This window comes from Macrobrachium nipponense, chromosome 41, assembly GCF_015104395.2.
Source record: "Macrobrachium nipponense isolate FS-2020 chromosome 41, ASM1510439v2, whole genome shotgun sequence".
NCBI classification, from domain to species: Eukaryota; Metazoa; Arthropoda; class Malacostraca; order Decapoda; family Palaemonidae; genus Macrobrachium; species Macrobrachium nipponense.
This window is the reverse complement of record NC_061102.1, coordinates 28,916,687-28,929,558: the sequence shown is the minus strand read 5'-3', so window position 1 is coordinate 28,929,558 and position 12,872 is coordinate 28,916,687. Positions and strand designations below refer to the sequence as shown.

Below are 12,872 nucleotides of genomic sequence, written 5' to 3'. Positions count from 1 at the left end.
GATTTTGTTGGGCCCAGAAAATAAAATTTAAAAGGGAGGTTTAGTGGTCTGGTGAAATTTTAATCCACAATTTGGGAGTTCACATTTTTCCCGCGCGATTTTTTCCCCGGGTGATATCGAATTCGGCTGTAAATAACTTACAGGACCGGAATGACCGTGTAAATTGCCTTTGCCCAGCAGTGGAAGGATGGATGTAAATCATGAATGTGGGATACTTTTCAGCTGTAAAAAATGAATGGGTTTTTAATTGCGTTTTGCTCGTCGGTCCTTTTTAAAGGTTCGTAAATGGATGATTGCGATTTTTTCATCCATAAGATAATCCATTTGCCGGGATTAATTTCATGTTCTGGGTACGGAACCGCCAGTACTTGAGAGCAGTCAGAAAATGTTACTTCAAGCAATTAAGACAGCGCACTTTTGTTAGTCGTGCCATCAGCGAATGAAAAAATATCACTTAGGTTATATATCTTGCGACTATACCCATAATACACGCACTAACTGACACACGCACACTGACATGCAATATATTATATATATATATATATATATATATATATATATATATATATATATATATATATATATATAATTCTAGTGTGAAGAAAGGTTACGTCTGTTGGATGGAAGCCATAATCAATATCGAAAGATAAGTAAAAACCCGAAATATCTGTAAATACTATAGATAAAGTTAATGGCCGCTCCTCTTTTCAATTTGCCCACAGATCTTGGCGAACCTTATTGTTATAGAATGAAAGTTCACTTATCAATTGGCATTAAACATAATCTGAAATGACTGTTATGGTTCACCTGTAATTAACTGGGAGATGACTGTAAATGTAATTGGCATTACAGTCTTCTATTACCTTTAGCGATTTAAATGTAATTTAAATCGCTAAAGGCCTGAATTTCTATTAGGTTGTAAGTTGATGATATAACTTCGATTGTTCAGCTCTAATGAATAGAATAGAGAGATATTTGGCAGTGATTATATTTTGATTGTTTATTATAAAATTATTCCGTTATTGAATGACTTATATTTTATTATTTTCATTTAAAAGATCAACCCTATTCATATGGAACAATCCCACACGGGCTGTTGACTTGAGAGAAATAACGAAAGGTAAAGTTATTAGAAAGACGGATAAATTAACGAATTAATAAATGAAAATATAAGTAAAAATATGAAAATACAAATTCATTATTGATTATCAATTCTCCCACGGAGCCCAGATAAAGTCACACCTTTTGCATTACGAAAGCGTAGTATTTCTTTCATGGGGTTTTCCCCGCTTTATGTGGCAAAATGAAAAAATGAAACGAAAAAAAAAAAGTTCTTTGTGAACTCCATTCAGCAATGCCGCTGTGATCTCTAGGCAGAAATCATTGCTATATCAATATTTCTCCACTACTGTCGCTGTTAGGTGACTGTAACCTCTGCGCGTGTTTGTGTGTGTGTGTGTGTGTGTGTTATTGTTTGTGTTTTGGCCTTTATTTACTTGTTATTTTCAGTCTTTTCCGTTCTGGTTTTTTTGCATCAAATAAGTAAAATCATTTATGTTGATGTCTCCTTTGTGAGTTACCAGTAACCGATTTTTTTTTTGTTGGGGGGGGGGGGGCGGGAGGCGGGTACAGGGGACGGGAGTTATGGAGTAGGGGTAGTCAGGTGTTGGAGAGGGAGGCCCTTGTTCCACATGAATTAGAAATCGTTTATTATATTAATTTTAATTATTATGAATAAAACTTTCACTGGCCGCGTTTGTTAATGTATTGTTTTCTACACGTTCTTTCATTCAGTTGTAGTTTTACTCCACACCAAAGCAATAAGTTTTGTTTTATTCCATTTTCTCTTTTTCACGCGCTTTTTTTCTATTTTTCATTTCCAATTTTTCTTTCTTTTTTCCCGTATTTTTTATGACATACACGTAGGGTAGGCGTTTTTTTTCAAGCACTCTTTATAACCTTCGTGTTGTTCTTAGAATATGAATTGGTTTCACGGTGTCAAAAGGAAAAGGACTTTTTAATACCGATCGTTAACATTTTTATTTTTTATTTATTTGTTTATTTATTTTTTTCTTTTTTTTTTACTACCAGAAGATTTTTGCAGGATCACAAAATAGATTTTATTTACATAACAGAATTTAATGATGACTGTTGTCAAAATTTTTTTAACGTTTTCTAATATCAATATATTAGGATAACTGTCATTCATTTATTTTCTCATTTATTTCTTTCTTCAATGAAAATTTTAGTGCGTGACCTAAAGTAATGAAACGAGGAACCGAAGCGTTTGTTATCCTTTATATAGTATTGTTGAAGGAGCTTTGAAACGCTCAAGAAAAAAATTTAAAAAATGAAGTAGAGAGAAGAAAATTTAACGAGAAGATCGAAAATGAGAGAGGAAGAAAAATTCAGTAAAAATGAGTAGTTGCGAGAAAATCACGCAACCTATGTTTAGGTGTAAGAAAAACTTAGCAAGTTCGTATAATGCACATGGTTCTCATGATGGGTAGGAGAAAGGAAAATTAATGAGAGAGAGAGAGAGAGAGAGAGAGAGAGAGAGAGAGAGGAGTGTGGGTGGGGGGGGGGGGGGGGGGGGGCGCAGGCACACAAAAGACGAAGTCGCAAAAATACGTAGAGGGATCGGAAAAGAAGGAAGCTTCGGTTGACAGAAGGTGTTTGGGCTTTGGTTTTTCAGGTGTCGCGAGTACCATTAGCATTTTTGTGGCAGAGACACATGTTTGCCCGTATCCTCTATTTCGAGGCACCCTAAGTGCCAAAGTAGATGATGGAAAAACCTAATGGCACCTAAGTTACACTGCTAACCCTTAGGGGGAAGGGGGGGGATGATATTTTCGTAAGCACCCTTGTCACTCAAGCTCGTCCGTTGGGGCTCAAGGAAGACGAGCAGGAATATCTCTCTCTCTCTCTCTCTCTCTCTCTCTCTCTCTCTCTCTCTCATTTCCCCACCCCACCCACCCCCCCCAACCCCTCATGAAAATTGTACCTTCAGCAGTCCCCGCAGTCAATCTTTTGATTCATCCTGTGTCTTAAAGCCGTGCCCTGAGTTTATGGTGGTCGTACCCCAGATATGTGCCATATACGAGTTTCTTTAGTGTTGTCACTCCGAGCAGGGAGACGAAACTTGATACTTTAGATTTACATCTTTATTTTGCATCTGGAGGTCGTAACCTAAAGTTTCTCTCTCTCTCTCTCTCTCTCTCTCTCTCTCTCTCTCTCTCTCTCTCTCTCTCTCTCTTTCTTCTTCTTCTTCTTCTTAATTATTACCTTTGTGTGAAACTGATTTTCAAGATTCATATTTAAGACTATCCAGTTCAGAGTCTGATAACTTTATTTGTCACGATTCTGACCTTAGTTAACTTTTGTTAGTCCTAACCATCTCATCGTCATTTATACTCCAGTACGTTCGCCTCATTTCTCTGCCGTAAATTAACTGTGATGGACAAAACTTTGTTAACCATAGTTTACTTAGTATTTGACGTAATTATGTTGTTATGTTGGATAACTCGGCTTTGTGCCTTGTGTACACGAAAGTGTTGGGATGTTTTGTATGCATCGATTCATTCTTTGCTTTCTTTTTCTTCTTATCTGCGTACTTATCATTCCACTCTTTCCTCATTAATGAACGAACCCTCGGCTTATTCGTCTCGTCTTCACTGTTAACTTATTGTTTCTTTCGAGGCGGAGATGTGAGTCCTAGATAGAAAAAAAAAGAGGAGAGCGAAAGAAAGAGGAAAATGGGTAGAAATGCAAACACATGCAGGATAATTGTTCCCCAGTTGACTTTGAGAATATTTGTGTAATTATCTTGAGTTTTAGATTTTTATGAATTTGCACCTGAGAACAGCAACGTCTTTTCCACAAGCCACCACCCCCCCCCCACCCCCGCCAACTCACGCTACCTGCGTAAAACTACATTGTTTCCGAAGAATCGTATTCGTTGAAATTGTCTGCTGATGAGTAGGTAGTTTTGAGAGAGAGAGAGAGAGAGAGAGAGAGAGAGACGAGAAGAAGCGAGAGACGAGAGAGAGAGGAGGGGAGAGAGGAGAGAGAGAGAGGAGGGGAAGCGGGGATTTTAAAACCGTCTTCAAATCCTCCCTGTTGGCATTAATCGACCTTTGTAAATAAGTTGTAGAAAACTGTTAGAGATATTAAGGATTACTGTATATATATTTTGCTTCTTTTTAAGCTCCAGTATTACGTCGGCTTAATGAGGCCAGATTATAAAGGTGAATTCACTCTTTATGCTCTGTCTTTTACTTTACGGAAGGGGGCCAGAAAAAGAAATGGACGAGAAAGATAGAGACGGGCGAAAAGAATGGATAGGAATCTTCATAGAAAGGCTTATTAAAGGTTATAGACTCTTGAACAGTAAGCATAAGTGGATAGAGTTGCACTTATTGTCGATATCACTCCTCATACTTGAGGCTGCTCATGAATACGATTAAATTCATGCAGCCTCTTTCTGACGGGGAACGAGGCAGTGTCCTTTGCAGTAGTGTAAGAAGAATAGTGATTCCAAGAGGCGTTTTCAATTCACCGTATCACCTGTCGTTGTTCAAGACATTAGGAAACGGGGATAGGAAATTATAGCGATAGCAATCAATACAAAGACCTTTGAATTGCCACATTTGGTCATTTTCACATGTCCAGAGTCAAGGAAAGAGAGATTTACTAAGTCCTCACTGAGGAGACCTGGTTCTCTGGTCAGGCTCCACTTACTAGGTCATGCGTCATGGCCTGAGTGCATATGTAGGACAACTGTTGTTCAGTTGTCCTTCGATCTTCATCAGCCTACTGCATTTTGTTTTCTAATCGAGAACTAGATGTTCTCATACTAGACTGGTCTTACTTTGAAAAGTAATATTGATTCTGAGGTGCCATTTGCTGCAACTGTGAGCTAGTCCTTCGAAGTATTAAATTGCTTATTTACTTTTACTTTGGAAGAAAAGAAAGAGTAAGTTAGTGAAGAAGGTCCGAGAAATGCCTGATGGTGGGGTTTTGCAAGCCAATATAAATGATTTCTTGTAACACCATAGCAATCTGGGATGATATTTTCGTACATTTGTATCTATGTGTCAGTGTTCGTATATGAATTGCCCCTCGCATTTCTGAATTATTTTTAATTGAATCATCCGAGAATCTCAAAAAATTATTGATACCGACTGAGAATATTTTCACGATACTCTGTTTCATAGGGATAAAAAAAAGGATGAAGAGAAATAAAATTCATCTCTTGAAACCATAAAAATGCTTCTTTCTCCTTTTCAAGTGAAGTAATTACAAAAGTTAAAAGGCTGAAGAAAACAAACCTTTAATGTGATATGAGGCTCACGGAAACGTAGACTAAAGTTATAGGGTCGACGGAAATAGTGCTATATCAGATTTAAGAGAGAGAGAGAAAAAAAAAAAGACGAGAAGGGGAAAAAACACCATCCTTCTTCGCATCGTAAAAAAATGCTCATCTCTCTTCGCGATAAAAAAAGAGCAGCTAGAATTTTTCATCCATTTTTTTTTTTTTTTTTTATTCTTGGGTTTTTTGTGCGAGATGCTTCTTGGAGAATAAAAATGTTTCATATCTCAGAAAATGCGTCCGTAAAAACCTTGATCAAAGAAGGTCTCCTTTAAGAAAAAAAATACAGAAAATATAAAACTGAAGATTCTGTGATCTTTTTATACTTTACAAAGTTTAAATGATTTAGTTACTTTTCTTCTTAGAACACAGTCGAGAAGAAAACGTTCGGATGCGTATTATTCTTATATTTGTTTCTCTAGATAATACGTTGTTTTCGTAGTACGTACTTTTAAGACACTTTCATTTCTGTAGGAACATTACAACTGTAACTAGCCTTCAATACGGTTATTTTACTTTCACGTCTGTAGTATATTGTCTCTTTATTGTTACTGTTCACTCTTATATGTATGTATATATATATATATATAATATATATATATAGAAGAATAATATTTTTTAATAATATATAATGTGTAAATATATATTATATATATATATATATATATAATAATGTTGTTTGTGTAATATGTATATATATATATATATAAATATTATAAATATATTATATATATAATTATATATATTTGAATAGATGAAATATCACACGAATTACAAGCATATAATTGGTATTAATCTCTCTCTCTCTCTCTCTCTCTCTCTCTCTCTCTCTCTCTCTTCTCTCTCTCTCTCTCTCTCTCTCTTATAGAAATATGAGCGAAATCATTAAGACGAAAAAATTTTCCCAGTAATTAAGCACCTAAATTAGGCAGTAATCATATTAGCAGTTTTCTGCCAAATCATTCGCTGTCAACAGTCTGTTTGTCCCTGTGGGATGGGAGATGCTCCAGGTCATATGTATAGTAGGGACCAATAGAACCAATCGCGAATTTAATAATCTTTGACGAAATGTTCCATATCTTGCTGAGATGTCAAGATGGTGTTGTGGTCAATAAATACTACGGTATGTTATGTATCTGGTAAAAAGTGACCAGTAAACTCTACATATAGTATATCGCCGGTTATGTAACACTCATGACTTTTTAAATTGACAATTGGATTTGTCTTAAATGTCCTGGTGTAATATATATATATATATATATATATATATATATATATATATATATATATATTTTGTGTGTGTGTTTACCAGGACCTCTGAGACAAATACAATAATTTAGCGCATATATCTAGAGAGAGAGAGAGAGATATTATATATATATATATATATATATATATATATATATATATATATATATATATATATATATGTGTGTGTGTGTGTGTGTGTGTGTGTGTGTGTGTGTATATATATATGTACGTATATATACATGTTCATACAGACATACATAAGAATACATGTTCTTGAGCTCTGATAATAAATTTACTGTTATATGATACGAACTGCTGTTAAATGAATAGGCCCGCCACCTAACGGTATGAAGGAAGTCTTAAAGTAGAGCACAAACATACCTTTATCAGTTTTCTTACCGAATGAAACTAAATTATGAAACCCTTAATAAGAATCTTGCCTAAACAAGATGGGTTTGTTCCTCTCTCGATGATCTAACAACCTCGCCCTGTTACAGAATTCATGTGCTACTGATCTGAAATCGACGCCGAATCCTTCCGAACAGAAAGTAGAATCGACCAAATTCGTGTTTCCTGAAAGAGGTATAGATCACGATCTAATAGAACTGTGTGTGGTGACGCTAGTTTTAGTGGTCATAAATCAATCAATCAGTAGATGGTCCGGTGAATACGTTATGGATCCAATCTTTTCAATTTGGACACGATAAGCAAAACTCATGGCCACTACTTCCACTGTCGAAAACGTTAGAATGGAGGCAGTAGTAAGAACAGTGTGTCTTTGGGGATTCTACTTGAGCCGTTTTCTTGCACTTGATGATCATCTCTTTACAGTGACCATGTGCTAAAAATTATCATTCACTAATTAAGTCACGTTTTACCACAGCAAGATCGGCAGAGGCTTCAATCTGCTAATGTTATGATCATCTTTCTATCCCATCTATTTAGGCTTCATCATTCTAGTCTCTGTTTATTTGACTTAGACAATATTGCAATCAAAAGATTATGAAAGCGATAAGACGTACTGCAACGTTCTAATGATAATGATAATATTTGAGGTGGAGAAACAAATCCACAGTTTTGTATGGGTACATAATTATATTTAGAATTAAATCTATACAGAGAGCTTTTGGGAATCTGTTCTGTTTCCCTTTTCATTGTAGAGATTTATTTCTTAAATACGTATATACATGTATTTACCTATACATAACTGTGGATACATCTCTCCATTTCAAGACTCGTGCGACTATGAGTGTTTTTTAATATTTGTGGTGAAAACATGTTTTGAGTCCGTTGACTAACGCTGACATATAGACATCATAGCGAGACTATAATAATATCAATAACAGTAATGTAATAGGGGACAATAATGCAGTAATAATAATGAAACGCGCTAGATAACCTTGCAATCAATCAGTCTAGCAGTAATGATAAAACAGTAATTTCATTATTCCATCTGCTACTACTACTACTACTACTACTACTACTACTACTACTACTACTAATAATAATAATAATAATTAATAATAATAATAATAATAATACAGGTTTATGAAACATTTTGCTTGTGTTAGATCTCGCAATGATAGACTCATCCGCATCTTGAAAACTCCCTTTTTCATATTTTTTTACTTTAAATACATGACTTGATATTGTTTGGTAAGGCCTCTGTATCATATTATTCAGGTACTGAATTTCTACCTTTCCTAAAATTGACTGTATTCTGTGCTTTTATTTGTCAAATTATTTCCATTTGAATTTATATATCGTTACCGAATAATTATAGCTATTCAGGTGTATTGTTCGATAAGAATTCATGCCTTTTATGAGTATTCGTAGTTATGACAATAACAAGCTTTCTGCAAACTCAAGTGTTCTATAGCAAGAAGTCCAATTCATTTTGAATTAAGGAGTTTTTTTTATCTTCTCATGAAATCGACGTGAATATATACAGTTAGTTTTCATTTTCATTCCAGCTCGTTTGAAGGTGGTAATCTTGAGTTATTTTACTCTTTTGGGAACGATTATTATATAAATAAAATTATTAATTTGTCTCTTCATTGATATGTGTACATAAAAGCTGGTTTCGATGAAATTGCAGAGGACGATGCTGTAAAAAGTATAAAATATTCGGGTGCTTATGTACCAGAAGATTTTAATCCTTTGCAGTGTTCTGTCTTTCCCTTTCTCTCTGTAGCATAGGTATGCTCACTCAGGTTCTGATTTCCAGAGAGTATAATACATTTTTACATAACACAAATTATTTAGTACTGTTATTCTTCTATAACTCAAAAACGTTTGTTTTCATTGATCTTATCAATTTGAAAATAATTGATACCCAACAGCATTCTTAGCAAAGCACCTAAATACAATTTGGACAACAGAGCGTTTTGTACTTCGTGTTCTTGGAATACAAACATATGCATATCTGTACTTGATTCATGAGCAGTTCTTGGATTACAAACATATGCATATCTGTACTTGATTCATGAGCAGTTCTTGGAATACAAACATATGCATATCTGTACTTGATTCATGAGCAGTTCTTGGAATACAAACATATGCATATCTACTTGATTTATGAGCAGTTCTTGGAATACAAACATATGCATATCTGCACTTGATTTATGAGCAGTTCTTCGAATATAAAGATATGCATATAGGTCATAGGCAGTACTATGAAATCATCTCGCATTCTCATGCAGAACGCTATAACTACGAATTACAGTTTCACTTTGTTCAGTTCAAACATATTTCGTGAAGTTTATTACTCGATTAGAGAATGTATACGAAGAATACGAACTGTGATCATTACTTTCGTAACATCACTTCCTCTTTCTATGCATTGCTCACTATTGACAGAAACACCAAACGCCTTAGAATCTAGTCAAAACATAGAATGAATATTATGTTAGCATTCATAGTCAACATGCATTGTTATTGAATATACCACCGTATGGGATTTCGTAGCATGCATGCTGCAGAATGGAATAACTGTTTGTGAAAAGGACGCTAAGGAAATAAAGAAAGGAATAACAATATTACTGTTAATTTGTCATTTGTGACTGTATGTGAGATCTGATACATATAACTTCTATTTCTCTCAACGTCAGTCACTATCGTTCCCGGTACTTTTAGCCAGTTTGGCGTTTGACGTGTATAAAGGGTCATGTGCACAAAACACGTATTCCATACACATAGACGAGCTGCAAAAATCTGCATTCAGGAGAAACCACAGGTCTTTATTTCACATTGCATCAGTTGCAAACATGAAAACATTCAAAATAATCCATCTATGCAGTGCTCAGGTATCTGCGTTTGGGACCACCCAAAAAAGAAATCATTTTATTCCTCTTTCCAGGAAGTACCGTGATAAATTCGTTATTCTTGATTGATTCCATTGCAGAGGGCCAAGCTTAGTACACAGATCCAGTTATAGGCATCAGCGTGGTATCTGTGCTGGCCCCAACCATTGCAACCATCGTTACTAATTTTAACAAAAGACCAGTTGCCATCGGGTTCTGTCAGTGAAGAACCGCGACCAGGTAACCTTGCACCGCGTGTGTAAAAACCATCCAGGTAATAATCTCTCTCTCTCTCTCTCTCTCTCTCTCTCTCTCTCTCTCTCTCTCTCTCTCTCTCTCTCTCTCTGCAATGGTATTTTCCTGTTTTGTGATTCGGTAGCTCTGCTATTTCTCGTTTCTTTTGCCAAGTTAACCGCAGGTAGAATCATATATAATGGTGGTATGGCTTTCCACATTATCTCCAAAAATCGTATCATCCCGGTGGTTTTGTATAGAATCTGCAAATATGATACTTGAGTTTACTCAGATACTCCTGAATTTCTTCAGAAATCGTATGATTCAGTTTCAGTGAATTGTTTATAATTCGTACGTGCTCAGATAAAACCTTAAAGATTAATGACCCTTTTGAGTAAAATTTATCTTTAAAAGAAATCAAACTGGAAATTATGTACTAAAAGTTGAATAGTGTAGACTGTGTGGAATTTGAAGTAAACAGATTCTTCAACGGGCTTATGTTTAGCCTCATTTAGATTATCAACCGTTAGCAAAGGCACTGCAAAAGTACACATGAGTATATCATGAGTATACTGTAATATTTATACACATCTGGAAATGTACACACGTTTACAATCGCCGTGCGCTCTGATGTTTGAATGTCTTGTTCTGAAATTATTTATTTGAAAATGTATTTGTTAACATATATTATTCTGAAGCGTTTGACATGTTTCCAGCTAAATACAAATTCAACGTTATCAGTAAGGAACCGGTATTATAATGCAGTTTAATTGTGCATTACTTACGGTAATCTTTAATACAAAGCAACTAAACTGTCTGGTTAGGTTACCATGGTAATTGCAATTAAGCACTTGTGTGTGTATATATATATATATATATATGTATATATATATATATATATATATATATATGATATATGTATGTATGTATGTATGTATGTATACATACATATATATATATATATATATATATATATATATATATGTATGTATGTATGTATGTATGTATGATATATATATATATATATATATATATATATAACATATATTATATATGTATATGTATACGTATGTATATATATATATATAGATATAGATATATATATATAGTATAAATGAAGTTTTAAACGTTACCAGGTATTTGAATGTGAATGAATCCGGACATCATTTTTTGTTGCACAGATGCATTTTCCCTTTTCAAGGTCTCCCACCCTTATTTTTCCCCTTTTACCTTGAGGGCCCCCATCCATCATGTTAACCGCTGATATACCCTCGGGTCTCTCTACCCTGGGCCCCTCCCTGGGGTCTCTCTACCCTTGGGGCTGCACGTGGTACCCAAACGTTCCTTTTCCTCACTTCTCTCACCAGCACGTGCCCAGTCCTCACCCCCTTCTTATCCCCCCAACTTCTTTCCTCCGTCTCCCCCTACCCCCCTTCTTTCCTCTCCTCATTTGTTGCCCTCCCTTCCTCCCGTTGAGTCTCGCCCTCTCCCTAACCTTCTCTTCTTCTTTTTCTTTTTTATAATGTCCTTTTTAAAGGACCTCATGCCTTATTGCTCTCCTAATCTCCCCCACGTTTTGCCCTTGTTCTGTTTTTCATCTCTCTCTCTCTCTCTCTCTCGCTCCACCACTCGGTCAGTTTCCCCTCCTTCTACTTATTCCCTTTAAACGCCTTCTCTCTCTCTTTCTCTCTCTCTCTCTCTCTCTCTCTCTCTCTTCAGCACCCAGTGCTTCCTCACACGAAGTCGAGCAATGACGCTTCGCGGCTTCTGTCTCTAGGTTTCATTTCCTTGGCGGTCCTGAAGCACTAGTGACTAGCTTTCCTGTTTAGCGTATTCCGTTACGCGTACGTTTGAATATTATCTTATTTTTCCTCACTTTGTTCCCTATCTCCCTTCGGCCTCTTTCTTCTCCTCCTCCTCCTCCTGTTTCCTTCTCCTTCTCCTTCTTCTTCTTCTTCCTCCCACCCTACTTTTTCTCATTCATCCCTCCCCTTTTCTCCAGGTCTACCAATCCGTTTCGTTTTTCATCTCCGCCTCTCTTTCATTGGTCAACATAGCCTTCAACCCTCATCTTCCCCCGCCTTCTCTCAACACTTACCCCCCCATGCACGCGCTCTCCCCCCCTGCACTCATTCTACCCCCAGGCTTCCCATCCACAATGGGTTTCACCCCCTCTCACCTCCCACTTTTCCTCAGTGACCCCACTGCCTCACCCCAACCCCCGCCTCCTCTTCTTCCCTTCTACAACTCAAACCCGACCGGTAGCAGGAACCTCACCACGTGTCCGTCAAGGGTGAACCATTTAGTGGCGTTTGGTTTTTGTGTTCAGTGTGACGTTACCGCTCCTGTGTGTCGAGTGTAGATAGAGATAGCTATAGAGAGAGAGAGGGAGAGGGAGAGTATCCTGGAAAAGATATATACCCTAGAGAGAAGAAGGCATGCCGGAGAAGGTGTAGAAACGGAACCTTCTCTTTCACTGTCCACGGGAATGGATGGACATCCAGAGGAGGTTGAAGGTAGGCTGAGCTGTGGTGTTTGGTTTTGGTTGGCTGAGAGGTGAAGTCAGTCAGTCCCTTTGAAAACATGATCTCTGTTCCCTTTATTTCAGCCATGTGTCGAAAATCAGTGTAGATGTAAAGGAACAACAGTAGCTATCTTCCTTCTTGAAGCATGACCAAGTGCAAAAATGATCTTTGTTGCTTTTATTTCATACA

The 12,872-nt window shown here is 36.4% G+C and overlaps 1 protein-coding gene across 14 annotated transcripts in view; it reads left to right on the top strand.

The window, feature by feature from the left end:
• LOC135212644 (NGFI-A-binding protein homolog) overlaps positions 1-12,872 on the top strand; it is a 560,269-nt gene that overhangs the window by 339,679 nt on the left and 207,718 nt on the right. Inside the window, exon 1 of one of the 14 annotated variants that reach the window (XM_064246253.1) lies at positions 12,523-12,674. The exons of the other annotated variants lie outside the window; for them this stretch is intronic. Coding sequence (XP_064102323.1) covers positions 12,647-12,674 — 28 coding nt within the window. The 5' untranslated portion in view covers positions 12,523-12,646. Of the gene's footprint in view, positions 1-12,522; positions 12,675-12,872 lie in introns of those variants that run through there. 14 annotated transcript variants of the gene reach the window in all.